This window comes from Ictalurus furcatus, chromosome 2, assembly GCF_023375685.1.
Source record: "Ictalurus furcatus strain D&B chromosome 2, Billie_1.0, whole genome shotgun sequence".
NCBI classification, from domain to species: domain Eukaryota; kingdom Metazoa; phylum Chordata; class Actinopteri; order Siluriformes; family Ictaluridae; genus Ictalurus; species Ictalurus furcatus.
The window spans coordinates 3,714,916-3,742,321 of record NC_071256.1 but is presented as its reverse complement, the minus strand read 5'-3'; the positions used below and the strand labels follow the sequence as shown (position 1 = coordinate 3,742,321).

Here is a 27,406-nt window from a genome sequence, read left to right as displayed (position 1 = left end):
TAAAGCGCTCGTTCTCCTTGTTCTCCAAGCACATCTGGGTCAGCAGCATGTCGGACAGCGCGCTCTTGAGCACCGTGCTGCTCTTCACCGTCAGCCTCGCGCGCTCCCAGCAGCCCGACTTCCAGCACGCGGCCGCTTTAGACGCGCGCGGCAGATACGTGATGAGATGGAGGTCTGACAACACGAGCATCGCGGTCGAGCTCGAGGCGCAGACGAGAGGATACGTCGGCTTCGGCTTGTCTCCAAACGGCGCCATGGCTTCGGCAGATATCATCTTTGGAGGGATTGCAGACGGGAAACCTTACCTCCACGTGAGCTCCAACTTTCACACTGTAACCATAGCAACAACAATAATAAAAAAAGTTCCACTAACTTGTGTTAGGGAGAGCACACAGCTGCAGGATTGCAGAGATGGTAACTCATGACTGAATGCACTTATTGAATGAACTTGTTCAAATTTCTCTACTTTGAAATATATATATATATATATATATATATATATATATATATATATATATATATATATATATGTTTTTATTAATTTTTCTTCCATTGCATCTTATAATGCAAGGATCTTTAAGTACATGTCAAATATAAACAGAAGCAGCTCTTACAAAAAAAAAAGAATAACAACAAATAAATGCCACAGTCAATATATGATATAAATATTAAAATTATTCATAGTAATAGCAAAAAGAATGCATAATTGTAATTATTATAATTAATAACAGTAAATATTAACTCTTAATAATAATAGTTGTAACCATTTATCCATCTATCTGTTTGTTTCTTTGCTTGTTTGTTTGTTTGTTTACATACGTGTTTAGTTATTTATTTTCATATTTACTGCATGGGCATTTCTTAAATCAGCGACACGTTCTCAAAAAAAAAAAATAAAAACAAATAAATAACAACAAACAAATAAATACTGCACTAAAAATATGTGATACAAATATTAAAATTATTATTAGTAGTAATAGTAGTAGTATCAAAAAGTATGCATAATTGTAATTATTATAATTAATAACAATAAATACAAACTATTCATAATAATCATAATCTTTTATCAATCTGTTTGTTTGTTTGTTTACATATGTACTTGCGTATTTATTTATATCCTTACTGCATGGGCATTTCTTAAATCAGCTACACGTTCTCAAAACAAAACAAAAAAATAATAAAAGGTTCTACACACTCTTAAAAATAAAGGGTCCAATTTCAAGCAAAAAAAAAGGGGGGGGGGTTTCAGCCTGACACCATACGAGAACCCTTTTAAGTTGCACGAAGAACCTTTTACTCTCAAGTTCTTTAGAGAACCATCTAGTTAACGGTACTTCAAAGAACCCAGAAATGGTTCTTCACAGCAGTGCTCCAAGGAACCCTGTTATCACAAGTTCTCTAAAAAAAAAAGTTAGTAAGGTTCTTCAGAGTGATGCCAGGAGAACCTTTTCCAGTCACACAAAGAACCTTATAAAGTTCACTTATTAAGAGATGTTACGAGATGATACCTTGAAGAATCAATACACCGTTCTGAAGAACCTATAATGAACCATAAAGAACTTCTTTAATCTCCAAAGAAGTATATAGTTCAACTCAAGGACCCTATACAATGAAAAACGGTTCTTTTTTCTTCAAAGAACCATCGAAGAACCTTTATTTTTAGGAGTGCATAGAACATTTAAGGGTTCTGTCATTTAAGATTAAGTGTTTAACGTGTGTGAAGTAGTGTAATTGTCCATCGTTATACTGTGAATCATTATTTTATATTTTTTTAAACAAATTTCAGGATTTTGTAAACGCATTACCGGTAAACTGGTCAAAATGAAAAGAGCCGTCCTGAGAATGTCAAAGAATGGAAAAACCCCCAGAAAAAATAAGTTAAATGAGATTATAGTTCACTAGTGCCTCAAGTGTGTGTGTAAAAGTTAAATTAATACAAAATAAACATATTTTAGTGATTACACCGGAACTCAGCGTACTGTGGTTTCCATTGCTACAAAGAAAAAAGAAAGTAAGTGACAGATCTGTTAGCTAAGTACCAAAACAGAGAGGAGTGTGGAGGCACTGCTCCGGTTTTAATCCGGTGTTAAAACCTCCACAGAGTCCAATGCTAATCTGCTTTGTGTTGATTTTTCACCTGCATTCAATAATATCCAGTTACTCGCCAAATTCAATTTCGATTAAGATGTACGTAGCACAATGGGTTTGAAATGAAGCAATCAAGATGTGATCAAAGTATAGACGTTCTGCTTTAATTCGAGGGGTTTAACTAAAATGTTGCATATTGTTTAGGAAGAACAGGTTTTTGCCGAGTCCCTCCAATTTCACAGGCTCTAAGGTGATTGGACAATAGACTGACAGATGGCGGCCTGTTTCCTCGTTATTTCGTGACAAATTAAGGAGATATAAGGTCTGGAGTTGATTTCAAGCATTGAATTTGCATTCGATAGCTGTTCATGGGAACTCTCGATATGCGCTCTAAAGAGGTGTCGATGCAAGTGAAGGAGGCCGACATTAGGCTGACAAAACAAAACAGCCCTATCGGAGAGATAGTAGAAACTTTAGGACTGGCTGAATCAGCAATTTGGTACGTTCTTAAAAACAAGGATCGCACTGGCGAGCTCAGCAACACCAAAACGCCTGGAAGACCACGGAAGACAACTAAAGTGGATGAATGCAGGATTATTTTTTTTTGTTGTTGTTGTTGAAGGAAAAACCCCTTCAGAACATCTAGCGAAGTCAAGAACACGCTTGAGGAAGTGGACGTATCATTGTCAAAGTCTACAATCAAGAGACGCCTAATAAATACAGACAGTTTACCTCAAGATGCAAACCACTGGTAACACTCAAGAACAGAAAGGCCAGATTAGACTTTGCTGAAAAAAACCCCCAAAAACAAAGCCTGACCAGTTCTGACGCAAGATTAACTTCTACCAGAATGATGGGAAGAGAAGCATATGGAGAAGGATTCGTGTTCCAAAGCATACCACATCATCTGTCAAACATGGTGGAGGCAGTGTTATGGCATGGGCATGTACCAATGGAACTGGGTCAGTGGTGTTTATTGATGATGTGACTGCAGGGTGAATTCTGAAGCATACAGAGCTATACTTTCTGCTCAGATTCAGTCAAATGTTGCAAAACGGATAGGACGGCGCTTCACAGTACAGATGGATAATGGTCCAAAACCTACCGCAAAAGCAACCCAAGAGCTTCTTAAGGCAAGGAAATTCAGCGTTCTTAAATCAGATGACCTCGACTCAATCGGGCAAGGTTTTCACTTTCTGAAGACAAAACCGAAAGCAGAAAGACTCACGAACACCAAGCAACTGAATGCGGCTGCAGTAAAGACCTGGCGAAGCATCTCAAGTGAGGAAACTCAGCATTTGGTGATGTCCATGGATTCCAGATTTGACTGCAAAGGATTTGCACCCAAGTATTAAAAATAATCCTAATATTTATTATTATGTTCCTTTGTCCAGTTTCTTTTGTTGAGCCTGTGAAAATGGAGGGACTCTGCAAAAACCTTAGTTTTCTTTCACCAACACAAATTTATTATTACTTTTTGGTTAGCTGACTTTAAAGCTTCACCAATTCCAGTTTTGTTAGTTAGCTAACATTAACTCTTTCATAAACACTCATATTTGCTAGCGAAACAATATTAAAGGTTTCACTAACACTTATTTTTGTTAGCCAAATAGTATTAAAGCTTTTACCAACACTCTCTTTTTCTCTTGTTAGCTAGATAATGTTAAAGCTTCCACCAATGCCCTCGATAGCTAACATTAAAGCTTTCACATCACTCAGTTTCGTTGGCTAGCTAACATTAAAGCTTTTTACCAGCACTCATTAGCTAGCATTAAACCTTTAACCATCACTTAGTTTTGTTTGCTAGCTAACATTAAAGCTTTTTACCAGCACTCATTAGCTAGCATTAAACCTTTCATCACTTAGCTTTGTTAGCTAGCTAACATTAAAGCTTTCACATCACTTAGTTTCATTGGCTAGCTAACTTTGATGCTTTCACGTCACTCATTAGTTAACATTAAAGCTTTCACATCAGTTAGTTTTGTTTGCTAGCTCACATTAAAGCTTTTTTTTTTAACCAGCACTCATTAGCTAGCATTAAACCTTTTACCATCACTTAGTTTTGTTTGCTAGCTAATATTAAAGCCTTTTGACAGCACTCATTAGCTAGCATTAAACCTTTCATCACTTAGCTTTGTTAGCTAGCTAACATTAAAGCTTTCACATCACTTAGTTTCATTGGCTAGCTAACTTTGAAGCTTTCACGTCACTCATTAGTTAACATTAAAACTTTTTACCAGCGCTCATTAGCTAGCATCAAACCTTTTACCTTCACTAAGTTTTGTTAGATTACATATTAAAGCATGCCACAACCGTCAGTTTTGTTAGCTAGGTAGCAGTTAAACTTTCAGCAAAAAAAAAAAAAACACCAAAAGTTGGTAAACACAACACTGCCTACTTTGGTTCTGTGTAGAAACTTTAACGAGGGTAGTGGAAAAGCCAGCACATTGTGTGAAAATACATCCAGTCAGGTTTTGATTTCCCTGGAGAAGCTTCTAGAATAATCAGAACAGCCCGGCTGTGGTCGTATCATTACACTTTTATGTTCAAAGTGCAACGAATCTCTGTTGGCTGTGGTACAGCAGTGTTTGAAAAACGATTCCCCATCTCCCATTCTGCAGAAACGGCTCTCGCGACCGCAGGAAACGTGTGTTTGCTTCCACAGCTTGAGAACCGTGCACACACAGTGCGTGGATTGCTGGTTGTGTCCACTGAAAGTATATGCAAGTACAAGCCAGATGTGATCCAACAATAACATGAAACATCTGGAGCGTGTGGTGACTGTCTAAATAATATGAACAATCGATTTTTTTTGTTGTTGTTTTGACCCTTCTCTGACAATGGGCCTCGTTTATCGAGCTAGATTTGAACAAACCGAATCTTAAATAGTCCACAAGAAGTGTGGTGCTCGTGACAAAAATGTCCTGCCGTTTGTGCAAATTTATAACAAGACTCACTAATGTGAACCTCGATTCAAAATCGTATAATCCTAACAAGCGATTTTATACACAGATCGCTTAAAATCACAAATTTATTACAGTTTCTTTAGTAATATTTTGCAAATCGGGTTATATTCTCTGGCAGCAGTCTGACAATCAGGTCATGTTCTGTCATCTGAACATCTTCCTATACATTTTTTGTAAATACAGTATGGGCATCTGTTCTGTCAGGGACGATTTGGGAATCTTTCTCGGAAATGTTTTCTTAGTCTAGGTGTCTTTTGTAACACTGACACTGTTGACATGAAGACGTGTTTATAGTGCTTGATAAATTTTGACACTTGGCCCTTGCTATGCTAATTTGGCCAACCGTATCTCATGAGAAACGCACAACTTCAGTTGAATTGTTATGAACTTGCAAGTGCTTTTGGGCCATTGTTTTGACCATTGAATTCTGATGCACCAGTTTATATCTTATGGATCTGTCCATCTTGCTTTTAGTACGTGTCCTCATATTAACAAGGAACATTACAGAGCCAGTCCAGCTAGAACCGACACTCTCTCAGAGCATAGGATTAACCTCCCAAAGAATTGTGCTTTATATTATATGCATTTACATTATATATATGCATTATATCCCCTTTATGGTACAGGTTGTTATTTACCTATATCCTTTCATGAGGCTTTCACTTTTAAATAAACAGGATGCTTTAAGCACATTTGTCACATTACTAGCTGTTTTAGTTCTTCAGATTTTTCTTGGGGTTGTTTCATTTCTCTGGATTTTTCATAACCAGTACTGGCTCAATAGGCTGTTTCTGATCTGTCCATCCATCTTTCGTCCATTTCCTCCTGCATTTCCCTCTGCTTTCCTCCTTCCTTCATTTTCACATTTCTTTTCTTCCCTTCCACCCAATCCCCCATGCCTCCAGCTACCGTCTTTAACATGAATAAAATATAAAGCATGGTCATGAAAGAATACAGTCCCTGGAATTGATCAGATGTGTCTGAATAACAAATGAATAAAATACACATATTCTTCCTGTTAGTATTTTTTATTTTTTTAAATTATTATTATTATTGCAAAGTCGTGTTCTCTTGCAGTGAATTTTCAAAGTTGAAATGAATCAAGGGGTCAGGTAACCCCCCCCCCCCAACCCCCCACCAGTCAACAAAAAACATTCATCCAACCTGGAGTAAATCTGCTAGGAAGCATGGGTGTAAATGACCCCAACGGACTTGCGACTAAAGGTGGTTCTACTAAGTACTAGACTGGAGGGGTTGAATACTTATGCACGCAGCGTTTTTGTTTGTTTGTTTGTTTGTTTGTTTTAAAGATCCGCTGACAAATAATGAATTTTGACTTAGAAAATGACTTTAAGTGCATTTTGGCTGCTAATAAACATACTGGCTGGAACAATCCGAGTAAGTGTCATTGGATGAATCTGATGACTTTTAATGGGGTTGAATACTTTTGCAAAGCACGTTACATACGCTTTTAATCAATTGCACGCTTTTACTCATTTGCTTTCTACATGACCAGAGTGACGAGAACAAATAAAAAAACTGTTGTATAAAATTCGACTGATTCTACATCCATTGGACCAAACTTGCAGACCAGAAGTTGGTTCATATTGGGTTTTTCTTCCACTCGTTCTCCAGGACTACTTTGCAGACAGCAACAGGAAAGTCCAAAAAGATCAAGTCCAGAACTACAAGCTGCTGTATGCAAGAGAAAACCACACACACACCGTGCTAGCGTTCAGTAGGGATCTGCAGACCTGTGACCCTGATGACAGAGAAATCACGGTGGGTGAGAATTACAGTGAAGTGTGTAGCAACATTTATGAGGCTTTTGTGTGTGTCTATGTGTGTGTAGGCTTAGCGGTTAGCATGTTCGCCTCACACCTCCAGGGTCGGGGGTCCGATTCCCACTGTGTGTGCGGAGTTTGCATGTTCTCCCCGTGCTGCGGGGGTTTCCTCCGGGGTACTCCGGTTTCCTCCCCCAGTCCAAAGACATGCATGGTAGGCTGATTGGCGTGTCTAAAGTGTCCGTAGTGTTTGAATGGGTGTGAGAGTGTGTGTGTGATTGTGCCCTGCGATGGATTGGCACCCTGTCCAAGACTTCAAAATATGTCATTGAAGTCTAGTCTGTTTAGCACAAGCTACTGAGATACTCAGTGAAGATCTGATTTGTTAACGTTGTAGCTGCTCATATCGTGTGTCTGTGCAGGGTAGTACAATGCGGGTGATCTGGGCATTCCATGAAGAAGATGTCGGGCCATCAGGGCCGACGTACCATGGAATAAACAGAGGGAGGAAAAGTTTACGTCTCCTGAACCCTGGGACCAGCAAGAGCGTTCCTCATGGAACAGCTACCTTCGACCTGCGGAACATTAACGTGAGTAAAGTGAAAAATCGCTGCAGGTTTTTTCAAGTGCATTGGATTCTCAAAGATGGATTCTGTATTAATAAACATTAACGCATCGTACGTCTGATCTATTTATAGTGACGTTTAATGCTGTGAAACGTTTGTGAAACGTGTTACTACCTCGCATTTTCTCATATTTCAAAGAAATGCAGCTTGTTTCGTTACGAAGCAACCACGAAGTACAAACACCTCTGTCCTATAAACTTTCCCGTGTTGCAAAGCTTTACCACTCATAGCACTGAGACTGGAGACTCCTTCCATAAACCTGCCATTTGTCCTGTAGTTCCAGTCAGAATTGCTGTTCTAGAAAATGAACGAAACACCTTCCGACCAATCCGCTTTCGAGAAATTCAACAGTGCTGCCTTCTAATGAAATGTAATGTCATGTGCAGCCTTACATGTATTTTATTATTTATTATCACAATTATTATCCTCCTAAGACAGGTCCGAGTACCCCAAGAGGACACAACTTACTGGTGCCAGATCCATAAATTCCCAGAATTGGAGAAAAAGCATCATGTAATCAAAGTGAGTATGTTTGTTTTCTAGCTACCTCACAAAAAAAAAAAAGTTTCATTCGCGTGTCTCTACTCTCAATTTTCATTGATTTCTATTGTCCTTTTGAAGAATTTGAAGAACTGCTTTTGCTAAAAATGCCCATGTAGCTAGTTTTCGACGACTCGCATTCATTTAGATTCAGTGCTTGATATTCGTGCTACGCTTCTTTACTAAATAGCACTAAAGAAAAGCAGGTTAAAATAGTTTTTTTCTCCAGCTCTCCATCTGATTTATGAGGTTTTTGGTCATCTCTTTCTTTCACACCCTTCTTCATTTTGTATCTTCTGAGGCTCACCTGCTTATTATACCTTCCAAAACTGCTATTTTTGGACAACACGCCCCGCTATCCACTATCATTAAGCAGGCTTTCCCAGATGCGTTAAGCATTAAAAGCTATAATAAAAAAAGCAGAGAGAGTGGAAAAAAATTAGAAATTTTTTACTAATGTTCCACTTTATAGTTAAAAATGGATCATTTTCATCAGACCACAGAGCACCAGGACTGTGTACTCCCAAAGAAAGGAAGAAAGAAAGAAAGAAAGAAAAAGCAGCTGGCCTTCAGCACCACAGCAGGCTGTGAATGTGTGTGTCTGTCTGTGTGTGTGTGTGTGTCTTTTCCACCCATTTATGGTCCACCACACAGATGTATGATGGTCAGCTTGATGGAATTGGAAAATCCCGGCCACAATGCCCTCACTGTCTAAATTCAGATCATGCTGTTATTGTACGCATTTCGAGGCTGGTAAAGAATCCAGTGAATTTGTATGAACAATTTCATAATTTTTCAATCACAAGTACAGTACAGTGCCCTCCACTAATATTGGCACCCTTGGTTAATATGAGTGAAGACGGCTCTGAAAAATTGTCTTTATTGTTTATTAAAATTTTTTTTTTAAAAAAACAACCCTTTGTTAAATATAGATGTGCAACAATTATTGCCCTATGAATTCATATGAGAAAAATATATTTGAAGTATATTCGCATTTATAGTTAAAATTTGTTAAGTACACCTGGGTGACTAAGAACAGGAAATTGTTCAACCATGACTTCCTGTTTCACAGGGGTATAAATATGAGGTAACACACAGGCCAAATTCCCTTAGTCATTCATAACAATGGGTAAGACCAAGGAATATAGCTGTGATGTGCGGCAAAAGGTTGTTGAGCTTCACAAAATGGGGCGTGGATATAAGTAAATGGTACACGCATTGAAAATGCCCATTTCCACCATCAGGGCAATAATTAAGAAGTTCTAGTGAACTGGAAATGTTACGAATCGACCTGGAATTGGACGCGTGTCTATATCGTCTCAACGCACTGTGAAGAGGACGGTTCGAGTGGGCAAAAAATCTCCAAGGATCACAGCTGGAGAATTGCAGAAGTTAGTTGCGTCTTGGGATCAGAAAGCCTCCAAAACTACAATCCGAAGACACCTACATCACCACAAGTTGTTTGGAAGGGTTTCAAGAAAAAAGCCCCTACTCTCATTGGGTGCTATGGTCAGAAGAAACCAAAATAGAGCTTTTTGGTAATAAACACCAGATGTGGTTTTGGTGCACACAGAGAGGTAGCCATTTGGAAAAGTACCTCATGCCCACGGTTAAATATGGAGGTGGATCTTTAATGTTTTGGGGATGTTTTTCTGCCAGAGGACCTGGACATTTTGTCAGGATACATGGCATCATGGACTCTATCAAATATCAACAGATATTAAATGAAAACCTGACTGCCTCTGCCAGAAAGCTTCAAATGGGCCGTGGTTGGATCTTCCAGCAGGACAGTGATGCAAAACAAACATCAAAATCAACACAAAAATGGTTTACTGACCACAAAATCAAGGTCCTGCCATGACCATCCCAGTCCCCTGACCTGAACCCCATAGAAAACCTGTGGGGTGAACTGAAGAGGAGAGTCCACCAGCGTGGACCTGGAAATGTGAAGGATCTGGAGAGATTCTGTATGGAGGAACGCTCTCAGATCCCTCGCCATGTATTCTCCAACCTCATCAGGCGTTATAGGAGAAGACTCAGAGCTGTTATCTTAGCAAAGTGAGCTAGCACAAAGTATTGACTAAAAGGGTGCCGATAATCGTTGCACTCCTATGTGACATATTTCACACATCATCAGCAGTGATTGAGAGATAGAGAATACAGTTGTACAAGACTGACGGTAAATAATAAGGAGAAAACAAAATGCCAAGGCTTGGAGTCGCGGAAAATTCCATATTGTCCATTTGGGCTCATTTGCTTCAAAAGTTTGTAAATCCGTAAATTATTCAGCCACGTTGGTGTTTTGTAATAATAGACTATTTCATCTGTTACAATTGTTAAAATCTCCTAAAACCTCACAGCTAATCCTTAGACTTCAGATAATTGCAGTGATCACATTAATACACACTTACAGTGTCTTAGATGGACACCAGCGCTTCTTTGATGTGCATTTCTTTGATAAGATTCCAGTTGTTTAAAGCCACAAACTAAAATAGTTTCCCTGTGTGTAAATAAGATGAAAAGATGAGAAAAGAAAGGAAGAGAAATGCTTGAATATTTATTCGGCCACCGTTTGTCTTTGAGTCACGCAGCTCCGAACGGAAACCCTCCGGAGAGAAACACAGATCCGCCTGTTGAGAATGCTTATATTTAGAATTCTTGCTGTGACAGAAAAGAAACCCCTACTGCATGGGGGAAGCTCGGTCCAAAATCCCTCATTTCTTGTCCCGGAGCTAACACATCTGGCCCTGTCCTTCCTGCAATACCCCAACACAAACTCAATTGCATACCGAGAACTTGCTAGCTCTATACAACTTGTATACTATCATGTATATTGTCTTGTATAGCGTATACATGTATATTGTCTAGGATTGTCTTTTATTTGTATAGCGCTTTTTACAACGGTCATTGTCTCAAAGCAGCTTTACAGAAATATATAAACACAGGATATAAGAAGTCGTTCCTTCACCAGCTTCTCTCTCTCTTTTTTTTTCTATCAACCAAACAACAACAACAAAAAAACAGTCATGTTATCCAGAAACCAGAAAGCCAAACTCATCTGTCCTGTAGACTTTCCAGCAGTGGAAAACGTAACGATTGTTTCCTTCCATAAATGTTAAATATTTTCAGGGACAGTCTTTTTAGAAAATCAATCAACACCTTCTGACCAATCAGATTTGAGAATTCAACAGCACGGTTGTATTAAGCCTTTGACTGGCTTTTCTCTGGATAGTATGCAAAAATCCCACTATCCGGTCTCCTTGCATTTCCTTTTGAGACGGGTCCCTTGAAAGATTCTTTCCTTATCCCGTTTCAGGGACGTTTTCCGTGCCATTCTCATCTCTAGACCTAAATCGGATTTTCTGTAAAGCTTCTTTGCGAGAGTCTATTGTTAAATAAAACATTTATTCACCCATGTGGATGATAAAATAAAATGCCACACAGGAGTTGAGTTATAACCACATTAAAAGTTAAACAGGTAGAGATGTTCTCAAATATAGTCCAGTATTGCGTGGAGTGTTTTGACCTCAGCTCTGAATCCCTGTGCAATTACACTTTGGTCTGGTTGCAGATTGAGCCGCTGATCCAGAAAGGCCATGAGAATCTGGTCCACCACATACTGGTCTATCAGTGCGATAGCACCCTGAATGAGACTGAGCTGGAGATAGGACACAAATGCTACCATCCGAACATGCCCGACTCCTTTTTGACATGCCAAACTGTCATTTTTGCATGGGCCATCGGTGGAGAGGTGAGAAGGAGCTTCGACATGTATATGCAGATGTTCAGTCTTCCATGTCATTGTGTTTCCTCAAGAAATCACCTTATATACCTTTACATATTACTGCTAGACTGTTTATTTTGTAGATGTACAATTGGGGGGAAAAATAGTGTAACATTGTCCAAAAACGTAGAGTGGCTTAGTGGTTACCACATTTGCCTCGCACCTCCAGGGTTGAGGGATCGAATCCTACTTATGCCATATGTTTGTACCATATGTGTGCATGTTCTCCAGTCTCCTCCTCCAGTCCAAAGACGTGTTGCAGGCTGATTGTGCCCTGTGATGGGTCCTAGTATAGGCTCCAATCTCCCCTGTGACCCTGTGTAGTAATAGGCGGTATGGAAAATGGATGTCCAAAATGTTTGTTCATATTGACTTAAAGCAGTAGGAGCCATAACACAATATCAGGTGCTGTTAATTCATAGCATTCAAGTGTTATCTGTATGGAAAAAGGCTGAATAATTAGAGGTGGATTTTTCTATTGCAGGGCTTCACTTATCCTCCACATGTGGGAATGTCAATTGGAACAGCTGCAGATCCAGTCTATGTGCTGCTGGAGGTTCATTATGACAACCCTGCTTTACAGAGAAGTATACCACACTATTAGCACGACACTTTAATAAAGCACGCCCACCTGCCCATGTCACTGGTATAATGCTAGGAGTGACACTCCACAAATATTCAGCCCAAGGGTTAGTTGTAAAGAGTGTGCTGATTGGAAACAGGGGTTTATAATTAGATCACCGACATAGCAGATAATGTGATTTCTTAAATTACACTTATTTATTTGCTTTCCTCACTTTTTAGTTCCTCCCTCCATGGAAGCAGAGAACATGCGCAAGAAAAGGAAACGAGGACAGGAGGAATTCGGAACAAACACATTTATAAAATGAGACATCCTTGGCTTCACTTTAAAGTGAATTCCGTGAATTCACTTATTAAATATAGCGACAGTTAAGGGGCCAAGTGCTTAGCGACAGAGGCAGAGCAAAAGTCAGAGGGACCATGAGTACTTGTTCCCAAGAAGATATACTAAATGTGATGGTAGTATGTCAACCCATTTGGAAGATATTGCCCCATATCCTGCTTTCAGTAGCCCTCCCAAGTTGCAAAGGATCTCAAAGCTTGTTTGTTCGAATCAAGTCATGTGCCAAGTTTAGTGTCAGTACATAAAAGCATTTCAGAGAAATGGTGTCACTTCCTGTTTTGGTAACTTTACTGTCAACTTCGTTTGCATGTTATGGACAAGCTGTCCTGCTTTTCAAAAATCTGAGAAGCATGTTTTGTTCGGGTTGGTCTCATGATGCTGTGAGCCACATTTGGTAAAATTCTGGACAAACTTTGTAGGAGACTAACAAGTGGGCTGAATGGGAAAATCGTGTGGGGTCAGGCAGACTGAGCCAGAGAACTTTATCAATAGAAGCCTAATGAGTCTTTATTGGTTACAGCACTCTGAAATTCTTTTCTTCGCATACCCCAGCCTGCCAGGAAGTTGGGGTCAGAGCGCAGGGTCAGCCATGATCTGGCGCCCCCTGGAGCAGAGAGGGTTAAGGGCCTTGCTCAAGGACCCAACAGTGGCAGCTTGGCAGCGCCGGGGCTTTAACCCCTGACCTGTCTATCAGTAACCCAGAGCCACTACTGTGCCTACTAGCATTATCGATCTCCTATTACAAAGAAAAACAACTTTATCTTACATTTGCCAACTCCAGATTGTACAGCCATACTTTCGTTGCATTGAACTGTCTGTCGGTCCGTTCTAACTAGAACTGATGAAAAGTCTACGTTTAGCCTTTACAGTGTGGGGAGTAGGCGGAAATGTTGTGCTACTCTCGGTGATATGAAGACATGGATGGCGGAGAGAACGGGTGTTTTTATTTTGCAACAAATATCAGTGCTGTCTGGGTGAGAGGGATGGTGTACTCTCTCTCTCTCTCTCTCTCTCTCTCTCTCCACTGTCAATCACAGCAGCACTACAGGCGTCTGCAGGCTCATGTATGCGGAAGAGGGCCGATAGCACTTTCCTCCAAGCGTGTTACGCTGCCCTGTGATGCAGCATGAGCAACAGTTTAAATCTGGTCTGGTTGGCTGTCTTCACATCTTCTAGCTCTTACTCTCTCAGTTTGGTAGCTTTGGTGTGAGCTTGCTGGTGGGTGGGAATTGGCAGGTGACCAAATTACAGTGATTATAATAGTGGCACCACAACACTGAAGCCCACTGTTAACTACTGCTCACCAAGGCCAAAGTTTCCATGTTTGCAATTTCCCTCTCTCTCTCTCTCGCTCTCGCTCTCTCGCTCTTTCTCACTCAGGAATAGTGGACAGCTCGGGCCTGCGTCTGTTCTACACCCCCAGGCTGCGGAGCTACGATGCAGGGATCATAGAGACAGGGGTATGGGTCAGTCTTTACCACATGCTGCCTCCTGGGATGCAGGACTACGTCACTGAGGGTCACTGCATGCAAGAGTGTCTACAGGAGGTATAAAACCCACGCGCACACACACACATACACACATACACAAAACCTTTCTGTTCTTTTTAACCATTGGCAAATTTCCATAAAGAGTCAGAACTCATCCCTCTCTCCCACTTTTCACTGTTTTCCTCAGTCTCTGGACAGAGAGATGCCCAGTGGTGTTCAGGTATTTGGAGTCCTGCTCCATGCTCACCTGGCCGGCAGAGCCATCAGAACCAGGCATTTCCGTCAGCAGGTCGAGCTTCCTCCTCTTTCCTCAGACGAGCACTTTGACTTCAACTTCCAGGAGTTTCAGCCACTGAACCCAGAGCGGCAGCTTTTGCCTGTTGGTATTTTGCTGCCTCTTGCCTCGACATTATTTACTTTATTCTAGTGTAACGTTGCCTCTGCCTTGATTTTATTTACTTTATTCTAGTGCATGTTGCCCCTGCCTCAGTTTCATCTACGTTATTCTAGTATACTGTTGCCCTTGCCTCAGTTTCATCTACGTTATTCTAGTATACTGTTGCCCTTGCCTCAGATTTATCTACGTTATTCTAGTGTACTGTTGCCCCTGCCTCAGTTTCATCTACGTTATTCTAGTATACTGTTGCCCTTGCCTCAGATTTATCTACGTTATTCTAGTATACTGTTGCCCTTGCCTCAGATTTATCTACGTTATTCTAGTATACTGTTGCCCTTGCCTCAGATTTATCTATGTTATTCTAGTGTACTGTTGCCCCTGCCTCAGTTTCATCTACATTATTCTAGTGTACTGTTGCCCATGCCTCAGTTTCATCTACTCTATTCTAGTGTAACATTGCCCCTTCCTCAATTTTATCTACTTTATTCTAGTGTACTGTTGCCCCTGCCTCAGTGTTTTCTGCTTTATTCGATCATACCGTTGCCTCTGCCTCAATTTTATCCACATGATTCGAGTGTAGTATTGTCTTTACTTGCCTTGTTTTATTTTTACAGTAAGTCTTATAGCCTTCTCCCTCTGCCCCAGGTTTACATATGTAATGAAACACATTTTAGTATAGAAATGATTTTTGAATCTAATTGAATCAGTGTTTTCTCTCTGCCTCCTAATTTACCTACTTACTTTCAGCATCCTACTCTGCCTCAGTTGAAATTATGCACACGATTTAAACAGGGTTTCATTATTACCTAATTAATATCAATTTTAGTGGCATTTTAGTGGCTAAAATGCACACAGGCGAGCTCAAATACCTATATCATGATGATTCTTTTGTTGTGATGTGTTTTTTTTTTTACTGCCTCCAGGGGGACTCATTAATCACTGAATGCATATATAACACTAAAGGCAGGAAGAACATGACATGGGTAAGATTACTGGCTTGCATTACACTTGTTTTTAGACAATCTCTGGTATTTATTCTAGTGGTTTCTCTTATGTCTGAAGAGCAAACTGGCTATAATCTGTTGTCAAGTTAAATTTTTTTTTTTTTTGCTCGCATTCATCTCTCAATCAGCCAGGCCTCTGAGCAAACAGTGTGTATAATTAGCTGTAATAAATTGAACAGATGAGGACAATTTACTATAAATTCTAAAGCGCTTAAAAACAAAACTGGTTGCTAACTGGCTGAATCTCATGTCATTATATTATTAGGACTGAAATTAAGCAAATGCAACTATTTATTTGTATTGAAAAGGGCTATGGATTGGCAAGCATCTGGCGATACGATATGTATCATGATACAGGGGTTACGTCAATATATTGCGATACTGTAAGTGAGGTGATATATTGCAATTTTTTCAAATAAAATTTTAGGAAAATTTACATTTTAATAACACTAAAAACATGTAAAAAATTTTTTTTAAATGTAATCAGAAGAGTGGGATCTGCATTTGTATTTATCAGTCCCTGTAACAGCCAACATCATAGCACTACTTTTTGTGCAATCTGAGCAAAGGAATTAACATTTGCTTATATCAGTAAAGAAAAAATATAAAACTGACTCACTAGGCCTTCATTGGCTCATTAGGACTCATTACACGGTCAAGAATTGTCATTAGGAATTAAAATTCCAGAGCGTAATAAATTCTCTGACTCTTAAAACACTGTGTTAACACTCAACAGCCATGGGCTCCCAAATATATAATCTGGCCAAAACTTTCAGATACAACTGTAGGTTTGCGTCCTTAAAACCAGTCAAAGCATGTTGGAAGTTCGTCAGTGTAATTCGTGTCTCTACAGGGTGGCTTGAGCACAAGGGATGAGATGTGCTTGTCGTACCTGCTGTACTACCCTCGAATCAACCTGACCAGGTGCGAGAGCCTTCCTGAGATCAGCGGCCAACTCAAATTCATCGGAGTCAAGGAAATTCAGAGCCCTCTTACGTAAGTAGATAAACTGTGAAAAAGTGCCCTCTAGGGTGCCCTTCCAGTGGAGCATATGTGACTCTGTGCCCTATAGGGTTCCCCTACATCCAAGGAAACATGATGATGTGTTGCTATGTGTAAGAAATGCAATGAATTGTCCATTAAGCTGACCCCCTACATATAAGAAAACATGATGAAGTGCCATCTAGGGTGCCCTTCCATTGGAGAATATGAGACCCTGTGCCCTATAGGGTTCCCTTACATCCAAGAAAACATGATCATGTGCCGCTATATTCGAGAAAACACAATGAACTGGCCTCTAGGCTGGCCCCTACATACGAGAAAACATTATGAAGTGCCATCTAGGGTGCCCTTCCAATGCAGAATACGTGATGCAGTGCCCTATAGGATTCCCCTATATCCAAGGAAACATGATGTGTCCTCTAAGGTGCCCTTCCAGTGGAGAATGTTATGTGGTGCCCTATACGGTTCCCCTACATCCAAGGAAACATGATGATGTACTGTTATGTGCAAGAAAATGCAACTAATTGGCGTCTAGGCCGCCCCTACATATGAGAAAACATTAAGAAATGCCCTAATAGGTGCACTTACAGTGGAGAAAATGAGAAGCAGTGCCCTATAGGCTGCCTTACATGTGATATGTGGGACGACGTGCCCTCTAGGTGCTCCTGTGTGCGATAAACTGTGGCTCTATATATACTGGCCTCTATGTTTTTTCCGCCCCTGCCTCTCAGGCAGCCTGAGTCCCTGGTATAGCTGTCATCTACAGACTTACATGTGTTGAGGTTTGCGTTAGTTACAGATGCTTTTGCAAATGAAAAACTCATAAGTCGCCCTATTATTGGGCATTTTTTATTAGTCTCAACTAGTCTTAAGTTCATGGGTCAATTTTATTGCGCACATCACACTATGACCAAACTCAACCGGGTTAAAAACATATAAACAACTCTGTACATGTACTAATGTATCTGCACATACGCTGCCATGTGCAGGAAGGGAACCATCGGTCCCGCTGAGCCTCTCTAGCGAAAGAGGACAAATTTTTTATTTATTTAAATTTTTTTTGGAGCTCAGAGACACATAAGTCCTGCTCTTGTAAAAACTGCCTTGGGTCTGGTGCTAATAAACACGCGAGAGCAGAAAAGCAGACGCGAGTGCTGAAGCCACACAGTCCAATCCTTTGTCTTTCTCAAAACCATTCAAGAAATCAGCCTTCCAGATAAATGTTGTCATGCATCTGTACATAATAATAATAATTTACCTCTCAGATCTTCTTAACAGAGTATACTAGTAAGTAAGTACACCTTTGTATAGCTATGAATCACTAATAATGACTGAAAAATATAAACAAAATGGAAACCAAAGCTTCAAATAACCAGTATGCTCGGATAAAAGGGAACAGGGTGTGCATCTTTGTTTTATGCCTGTGCCCGTGTGTTTGTTTGCATGTGAGAGAGCATGTAGCAAGTGTGTGTGTGCGCGCGAGTGTGTGAGTAGTAGGGGGCTCTGAAATGGAAACCATCTGACAGGCTTCGCTGACGCTGTGTGTTTACTTCCCCCTCCTACTGCCATGAGATGTTGTGTGCAGTACAGAAGGGAATTTTCAAGGCTTAGACGAGGCGGTGCTACACAGATGTAGATCTTCACGACCCCCGCCAACTACATCTGCATTACACACTCCTTATAAGGAGCTTGAACCGTCATATTGTTCTAGAAAAAAAAAACCTTCAAGTGACTTGTTCAATTCTCAAGGAGTTGATGGTTCAAACAGGCTTATACCACAACACTCGATTCTGATTGGTCATTCGGACAGTAATGCCGGCTGCAAGTCGAATCGTAGGTTGTTCTAACGCATTATCATTTCGCTATGGAGCACGGCCAGTTTTGTTCTCGACGATAGATCAAACACTTTTGTGTTGCGCCACTATGGAGCCATCAGCCATCATTGATTATTTTCCTACAACAGCAACCTACAACCTTAATAATGAGTCTTTATTGGTCACATATACAGTGAATTTCTTTTTTTTTTCGCATATCCCAGCATGTTAGGAAGTTGGGGTCAGAGCCCATGAAACAGCGCCCCCGGAGCAGAGAGGGTTAAGGGCCTTGAACAGTGGCAGCTTGGCAGCGTTGGGGCTTGAACCCCCGACCTTCCGATCAGTAACCCAGAGCCTTAACCGCCAAGCCACCACTGCCCCCTGTCTTTCGGATGTGGTCATTAAAAATCCCCAGGACACTTATCATAAAAGAGTAGGGGTATAACCCCGGGGTCCTGCCAAAATTCCCCCACTAGATCTTCTCTATCATGGCCCCCTAATAATCCCCATCTCTGAATTGGCCACCTCACTCTCTCCTCTCCACTAATAGTTGGTGTGTGTTGGGTGCTCAGGCGCACTATGGCTGCCGTGGATGCTACACACTGGTGGTGGTTGAAGAGACCCCCCGCTATGTAAATCGGTTTGAGCGTCTAGAAAAGCGTGATATAAATGTAACTCTATATAATATATTCATTTGAAGCGATTCTTCACTCTAAGGATGCAAGTAGACCCATACCATGGCAGAAAAGTTCATAATAAAAGCCTGCGACTCATAACACTGCAACCATTCCTGACCTTTTAATCAGTCTAATTAGAATATACCGTATATTCGAAGTTATCAGAAACTCATCAACACGAATCGTCCGTTTTTATGCTCGATGCAGGACGTGGCCTTTTGTGATTAAAAGTCCGAAGAAATACAGCAACCTTCCGTTCACCGAAGCCATGGACAAGTTCCGATGGACAAAGAAGAGAGGAAAGGACTTCAATGAAGTTGTGCTGAAGCTCCCAATGAACGTGCGCTGCTCCAAGCTGGGTTATGACGAGTGGTTGGTAAGTGGAAATAGAGAAAAAAACGAAATAAGTGGGCGGGGTTCTTTTGTTAACCGCATGTTCTGTTCAATAGTTGTTCAGTACAATGATGTTTCATTAACCCAGGCCATCTGTCTGTGGTAGTCGTTCGTACTAATCCCACAACAGACATGCAACACTTGAAAAATAAGCGTAGCTCTCACTGCAGAGCTGCTTTTACCTTTCAAGCACAAATTTGTGGTTAAACTGAGAGAGAGAGAGAGAGAATAAATACATAAATAAATAAATAGTGGTATAACGTGCTTATTCATTCATCCATTCATTCATTTAGTTATTATAATGTATTATTATTTCTTATCTCAACAGTGGGTAAAAATCAGTTGGCACAAGCTGGCCATGACCTGTAATTTGTTGGCACATATTTCATTTTAATAATATTCCTTATTTCTAAATTTGGCCAAAACATATTTCTAAATCGAGAATGTACTGCAGAGCTACAGCTTCTGAGACTTGAATGCCCCCCTAACGCCCTCGTGTGGCCGCACCACTTTATTGAACCGTCTCATTCCGTTTGTATTCTTTCTGGACGAGTGTTCGTTATTAGAAGCACAGCTGCCACACACATGGCCATCATTCTGTTCAATTTATGACGCTCCGTAGTTGACGTCTCTTCCCTTCCCTCTGCTCAGGTCCAAGGCACGATCATGCCTCCACCGAAGATGAAATCGGTTCGACCGCCTGCCGAAAGCGCGTGTGCGAACAGCTCGGCATCCCGGGGTCATCACGCGCTCTCTGTATTAGCCCTCACAGTTACATCCTTACTCTTCCTTCACAACGCACAGCGCTGACGCCATGTGAATAGGGAAGACGTGTAGCCTAGAGAAAACTTTATTCCAACAAGCATCACGCACTGGACCGAAGCACGGGAGAACAGCAGTAGGACGTTGTTGGACTGATGGACGTGATTAGTCTGAACCAGAAATGAACCAGCATGGCTACAAACGTAAACAAATAATGATGTATTATACACTCTCTAACCGAACGTCTCTAATATTTAACCATCCTCAGTGGAAAGTCCACTTCCTCTCTTCCTCAGATCTTCTTAAGAAGAACATATTTACAGAATTTAAATATTCTAAAAGTACAATATCTCCATACACAATAGTTAGACGTGAATAGAAAAATGTTTGTGAATGTTTTTGTTTGTTTTTAGTTTGTTCTTATTCACTTGAAGTTCATTAGGATGAAACATTTGTAGTACACTATATACCATTTATCTTACAACTGATCTTACAACTAGTACAACTACAAAGTGCATTATGGGAGTGTGGACACTACCCCATTGCAGTGTATTATGGGATATCAGGAAAGCGCTACATTAGAGGTGTACTTCACTGTGCTTTCAGACATGATTATGATGATTTAAAAAAAATAAATCCCTAACTAATGCATATATATATATATATATATATATATATAGAGAGAGAGAGAGAGAGAGAGAGAGAGAGATAGATAGATAGATAGATGTATAGAACAGGGTGTGGTTTCAGACATATAGCATACAGTGAGGATTTGCTCTATAGTCTCAGCTTTGCATTTAATAAAGCATTACATTGTAGACCTATTAAGCACAAAAACGTTTTAAGTCAGTCTTGAACTTGAATAATCATGCACTAATACCTGAATTCATCCTTAATTAAATATGAACTAATGATGAGTTAAGGCATGTACTAATCACGAACTAATATGAAGAGCATGTCCTAGTACTACAGTGGGATTTAAAGAGAAGTGAATGGAGAATGACGCAAAACAGACTGAGATGAAATGATCGGTGTTTTATTATTAGTGCGCTCGCTAAGGAGGATCGATCGAGGAGGCACCACCCGGTGATGTTTGTGTACGCAGCTGTAATACGGCGAATTACATAAACAGTTTCAAATGATGCACGCTTAATTCATATTCTTTCTTATAGAGCGTGTTTGATTTAGTTTACCCTAACACATGGGCTAACAACGTGTGCTTGAGGTGGCCGTTATTCACGTATGAATTCATACTGTAAGACTCACGTCATAGTTCAGGTTAGCTCTTCATTAGTTCGTGATTAGTACACGCTTTAACTCGTCATTAGTTCATATTTAAGTAAGTGTTACTTCAGGGATTAGTGCGTGATCGCTCATGTACCGTTATTGTAAAGCGTCACCTTATAATGTTTCCTAAGTACCCTTTGACTTGCACTGCCAGTCATATATTTCTATATTTTAGCTTTTATAATGTTTTTGAAATACTTGAAAATCTATTAGGAGAAATGTTTACTATTGTTGTTGTTGTTTTTTTTTTATTCTATTAGTATGAATAATTAATTTATGGAACATCCTGGATCAAATCAGAAAAGCCCATATACTTCCGTGTATGCATGTGCTGTACTGTACTCACCGTATGTTGTAATAATAAAGCCCTTATTATTATAGAGTCTCATTAGGATTTGATAGTGATTACAGAATAAATTGCAATGGGTGCATGCTCTTGTAGGAAAATACAGGGTTAATCCCGGACGTTGTTGTTTTTCCAACAACAGCGCACCCCGACGTTTTTTATTCCTTTTATTTCACAGCCGTCTTTCAGCGTTTTTGTATCAGAATCCTTTGGAAAAATGACAAACATCTCGGACATACATATTCATACGAGCGCATTAATATAAACCTGTCAGAACATTCAGATCTGAGAAGAACATATTAAAAAGCATTCATTCAATTCCAGTGAAAATGCTGGAATAAAATGAAACTGCAGCAGCAGCAGCTCTGAACCCTGAAATCCCTCAATTCTTTTTAAATTCAGGCCATCTTAGGTCCTACACCATCCATGAACTTGTCATCGCCGTTATGTCATTACTGCGCCATCACTTCCAACTTCCACAGACCTCAAGAAAGATTTAGTCCTGACCCAGACTCTGGAACATGTCTCGACACGCTCAGTCATCTTCATAAGAGAACGCTTTTCTGTCACCACGAGCAACTGACTCAGTCACATAAATTTCATTAGACCCCAGTGATTCATTCATCCTTATTGTACTCCTCCCTTTCTACACAGAGTTCTTTATTCTCTTCGTTAGTTGCACTCCAAAGCATTGTACGATTTATCACTCATGCTGAGACGCTTAGAAAGACTTTTTTCAGCTGCGCCTCAAAAAGGTTTTTTCAGTGAGTAGTTGACCACGATGGCGTTTGGGATTTGAGCTTACCGAACTGCTTCGGCCACCCAAGGACGCCGACTATCCTGTTCTTCTCTACTTCTGAATCCTGCGTACAATTAGATGGAAAATTTGAGCCTAATTGCGAACGGGCGTCAAAATAATCGGCTGCTAATTGGCAAAGTCCCAGTTGCTGTTGTTTAATCAAGCAGTCAAATGAGGCGAATTACACAGCGCTGTTAACGAACGCATAATTATCCTTTTCTTTTCTGATACTTGTAAAGCTGTATTCTTTAATTAGTCTAATTTGGTGCACATTAAGTAAGGAACTAAACACTTGGGGATGTGCTGTTCTAGGAAAACTATCAAAGACATCACAGTATGGTGCGATAAGGCCTGACGTGAAGTAGGGGAAGAAAAAAAAAACTGTTCAAACTTCTTCTAAGTATTTCTCCAATAACAGCACGTTTCAGAACTTTCGATTCTTCTTATTATGCAGCAATTTGTCAACGATTGAATTTTTTAAAAAATATATATTTGCTAAAAATTGTCAAACTTTTTTTTTTTTTTTTTTTTTGGTAATCAGTTTTATATATTTAATGTTCCCTCACCAAGAATGTCAAGTTAAGCTTTACCTCTGACTGTTAGAAAGCTCTGACACTGGAGACTCCTTCCTAAAATGTTAAGTAAGCATCTATTTATAGAAAACTTTAGTTGTTACTATGGAAACAATAACGTATTCGATTGAGTGGGATTAATATAAACCTCTGTATAAGCTGAGCTGTTATAGAAATGAATTAAACAGTGAAATTCGAGAATTCAACAGTGCTGTGATTTAATATATATATATATATATATATATATATATATATATATATATATATATATATATATATATATATACACTAAAGTGCTGGTTAGGTGCTATAGAGGAATATTTACAGCATCGTAGCTACATAAGGGTGTAATTAGCATTTAGATAATTGATATATTCTCTTTCACATTAACACAGATGGTGGTATTATTTCCTGTGATATGTGTCTCTTCGATTATTAAAGCTTTAATTCATAAAAGATATCCTTCTTGTTATTCTTCTTCTTCTTCTTCTTCTTCTTCTTCTTCTTATTATTATTATTATTATTTTCAAAAGAGATTTAAAAGGATTGGCTGGCACAGGAAATTATTGTTTGTAGCTACTAGTGCAAATGATCACTCCATCGGGCCACATCACTCCATCCCATCGCTGATTATTTTCCTATAATCGCACACCCACAAACATTCTGTCACCTTCTTTACCAAACACTGTAGGAATGTGATCTTCCAAGAAAGATGCACATGGGAAACATTTCGTCATGAAGTCTAAAAACATTCAGAAACGGTCAAGAAAATGTATTCTTGCTGCTTTGTGAAAAATGTAGTACGTTTCCTCCTGATTGTTCATAGTGATGTGATTATCCATCCCAGAGGCTCAGGTCTGCTTTATGTAAGTCCAGTGTTAGTGCCTGGGAGTCCCTGGTACCACAGAGAACACCAATTCTCCCTCATATCAGCTGCCCAGAAAGTGCAGAACAGTAGACAGTAGTTTTGAGTTCGCAGAGAAACTGGAGTTTCTCTTTTCTTTGGTTGCTGGAGGTGAAACCACAAAGAAAAAAAACAAATCAGTAGCGGTAAGAGCATCTTGTTTTCTGTTTTCGTTGGCGTGGAGCTCGGAAGCTGCCAAAAGTATTTGAATATGAATGATTTTGCTATTTTTTTTTCTTTTTTTCAACCTTCCTAGGGCTGAGATTTGCCTTACAGTTTATAGATTTAAAAAAAAAAAAATGTAAAAACCTCAAAAATTGTAAAAAAACATCTTAAAAAATACAGACTTCATTTGAATTAGGCCAAAGGTAAAGCATCTGGGATTCCCAGAGAAAAGTATAAGCTTTTCAGAGCAGTTAAACAAATTTCCCTACTGTTTTCTACAGTGATGTTAAACATTCGATGCCTGGTATAACTATTTAAGTTCATTTCTAGTTATTTAGGCTATGTTAACTTTAGCTTGCTGGCGATCATTAGCAGCCTAACTGGAATTTAGCTATTTCTAAAACTTTAGATGCACTTAGGGTTAGGGGTTAGGGTTATCACTTTATATACGTCTTCCATTTTGACTCCACGTCATGGATGCAAACATGGCAGACTCAAACTTAGCTTTTAAGCCAATCACAATTGTCTGCCATGTTTAACATATTAGCATAACCTATCTAGCTGTAACATTACCTGAAAAGTTATACTAAAGGCAAATCTTTCCTGACAGACCGGGCAAAAATGTACTTTTATTAAACAAAGATTAAAAAAAAAAAAAAAAAGATGAATTAATGTGAACGAACATATGAAAATATCAAAGCTGGCACGATAGATCCTTGGCATTGTGTGGTTCAGGGTTCTCCTGCTCTACTACAGCTGAGTGAGCCTTAAACAGAGGAAAGTGCTAAAATGCAAGACCACTGGACTTTCAGAAGAAGAAGCGGATGCTGGGCAACAAGAGAGGTGACTCACTAAAGGTGCACTGCCAGCTGTGGGCGAGGGTTGCGCTGGTGAGGAAAAGGCTACAATAGATCATGGCAGACATGAAGGGCAAGTCCGATTCGTGTTATTTGTTTATTTTGCTCAGCAGCAACACGAATCAGAGAGGAGAAGAGATTTAGGTTTGGCGCTCCATTTTACGAGCAGTAGCATGTTAAATGAAATGACATGTAGCTGGTTTGAGTTAACAGTTCGTTAAGTTAGCATGGGAAGTTTGGGTAAAACAAACAACATGCTTTTGCTTCAGGCAATACTTGTTCTCCTGGTGAAAAGAGTATGTGTTGCCCCCCACCAGAGTTCCAAGTTCTAATAATAACACAGCAAAGTCCAAATGTTAATTAAAACCACAAGAACTTGGACTGGTTTAGTGGAAAAGCAGAAACGTTGCACGTTAGCAGATCACACTGGCTTTCTGGTGGCTTCGTCGAATATTAGCCTAAAGGTCGATCTTTTTCGTCCTCTCTTTCCTTTCTGCCCACACACAGATTGAACTCGCTATCGATGCTCGAAGTGGAACCTCACAGGCCGGTGAGAGTATCTCAGAGCAATGAGAAATCTAACATCCCACATCCTGTAGTGCCAAAGTGACTTCCTGTTCTTCCTTTCAGTCTGATCCACTGTCTGGCCTTGAAGTCTGCATCAGGGATTTCCAAAATGGGAGTTCTGTCCAAGAAATGAAGCCTTGAGGGCGTGTAAAGGAAGTTAAGAAGACTAGAGGCAAGAAATTTAGTCAATTTGAGCCCCCTACAAGTAGTGATTTATTCAGTCATTTATATTACTATTAAAATATTCTATAGCTGAAGCGTATTACTCTATTTTAGTCCAAATGCACCAATAATAATACAGCAAAGTGTCAAAGCAACATGGAGTTCATAAGTCTGAAAGTTTTTCCTTCATGCTGTTTAACCTCAAGCTTTTTTTTTTTCCTCAGCTAGCCTGCTAACATTATTTGCATCTAGCTAGCCAGCTATTTGCTAAAAAATAACACCAATGCTAGCTAGCCAGGCATTCTAACTAACAAGATATTTGTGCAGACCTTTGATAAATTACTCTAATCCTAGCTAGCAAGTAAAACTACACCATAAAACCTTGTCAGCGTAAATGCTTATAAACCTAAAATTCTGAGGTAAAATATCCCTTTATCTGAGGTAACTTATACATTTCAACTGAAATGAGAAGTGGAATGCTGTTTAATCTCAAGCCCCCCCCCCCCCCAGCTAGCCTGCTAACATTATTTGCATCTAGCTATCCAGCTATTTGCTAAACAATAACACTAATGCTAGCTAGCCGGTACAACGAAATCTTTGTGTGTTGTCACTATTAGCCAAAATACTAATAAGCGAACAAATATAACTCTAAATTTCCCTTTTCTTCTCAAATAAATTCAGATTTTTAATTCTTAAAGCTGGAGTAATAACTCTCCAAACAAAAGTGCTAAGCGTTATAGAGGTTTGATTAAGTTGTTTTTTTTTTTTTATTTTTTAACATTATTTATATAAAAACAAGCTGTAGTCCTACAGTTTGCCTGCTAAATATATTGTATAACTGTAGCTAGCCAGCTAACATTTGTGCTACCATTTGCTAAATAACACCAGGCATTCTAACTAACAAGATATTTGTGCTGACCTTTGATAAATTACTCTAATCCTAGCTAGCAAGTAAAACTACACCATAAAACCTTGCGTGTCAGTGTAAATGCTTATAAACCTAAAATTCTGAGGTAAAATATCCCTTTTTCTGAGGTAACTTATACATTTCAACTGAAACGAGAAGTCTTTCCAGTCAAATTCCTTAGTTTCATGTACAACCTAACCTTTACTATTCAGGGACAAAAATGACCATAATCACCACGGTCAAGGGAAAAGATAAGAGCAACGTAGCCTAAAGGGGCTTCTCCTGTTATAAAACCTACTAATGTATACGGTTTAAATCAGATTTTATTATACACTGTACGTTTTCGGCTTTATGAGTCCAGAATCCAAAGAACTTGTTTCACTCAGCTAGTCAGAGTAGTCATGTGATTTACTGGTGAAAGTTCTGGTGAAGTAATATTCACAGTGTCCACCTGAGCATTCGTGTGAGGCCTCATAATGTTTCATCAATTTACCAGAAGCTAGTGAAAGAGACTGCAAACCGAATCTTTTAGTGCTGGACAACACAGTTCCAGGTTTACCAGAAGAGGTCAGTGTTTACTAGCGAGAA

The 27,406-nt window shown here is 39.7% G+C and overlaps 1 protein-coding gene across 1 annotated transcript; it reads left to right on the top strand.

The window, feature by feature from the left end:
- Positions 1-22,480, top strand: moxd1 (monooxygenase, DBH-like 1). The gene is made up of 12 exons (XM_053643852.1): positions 1-311; positions 6,690-6,836; positions 7,261-7,428; positions 7,903-7,986; positions 11,576-11,755; positions 12,273-12,375; positions 14,094-14,260; positions 14,391-14,582; positions 15,524-15,583; positions 16,458-16,600; positions 19,305-19,473; positions 20,142-22,480. The coding sequence occupies exons 1-12, from the start codon at positions 48-50 to the stop codon at positions 20,298-20,300; spliced, it is 1,836 nt and encodes a 611-aa protein (XP_053499827.1). The 5' UTR covers positions 1-47; the 3' UTR covers positions 20,301-22,480.
- The last annotated feature ends 4,926 nt before the right edge of the window (positions 22,481-27,406 follow it).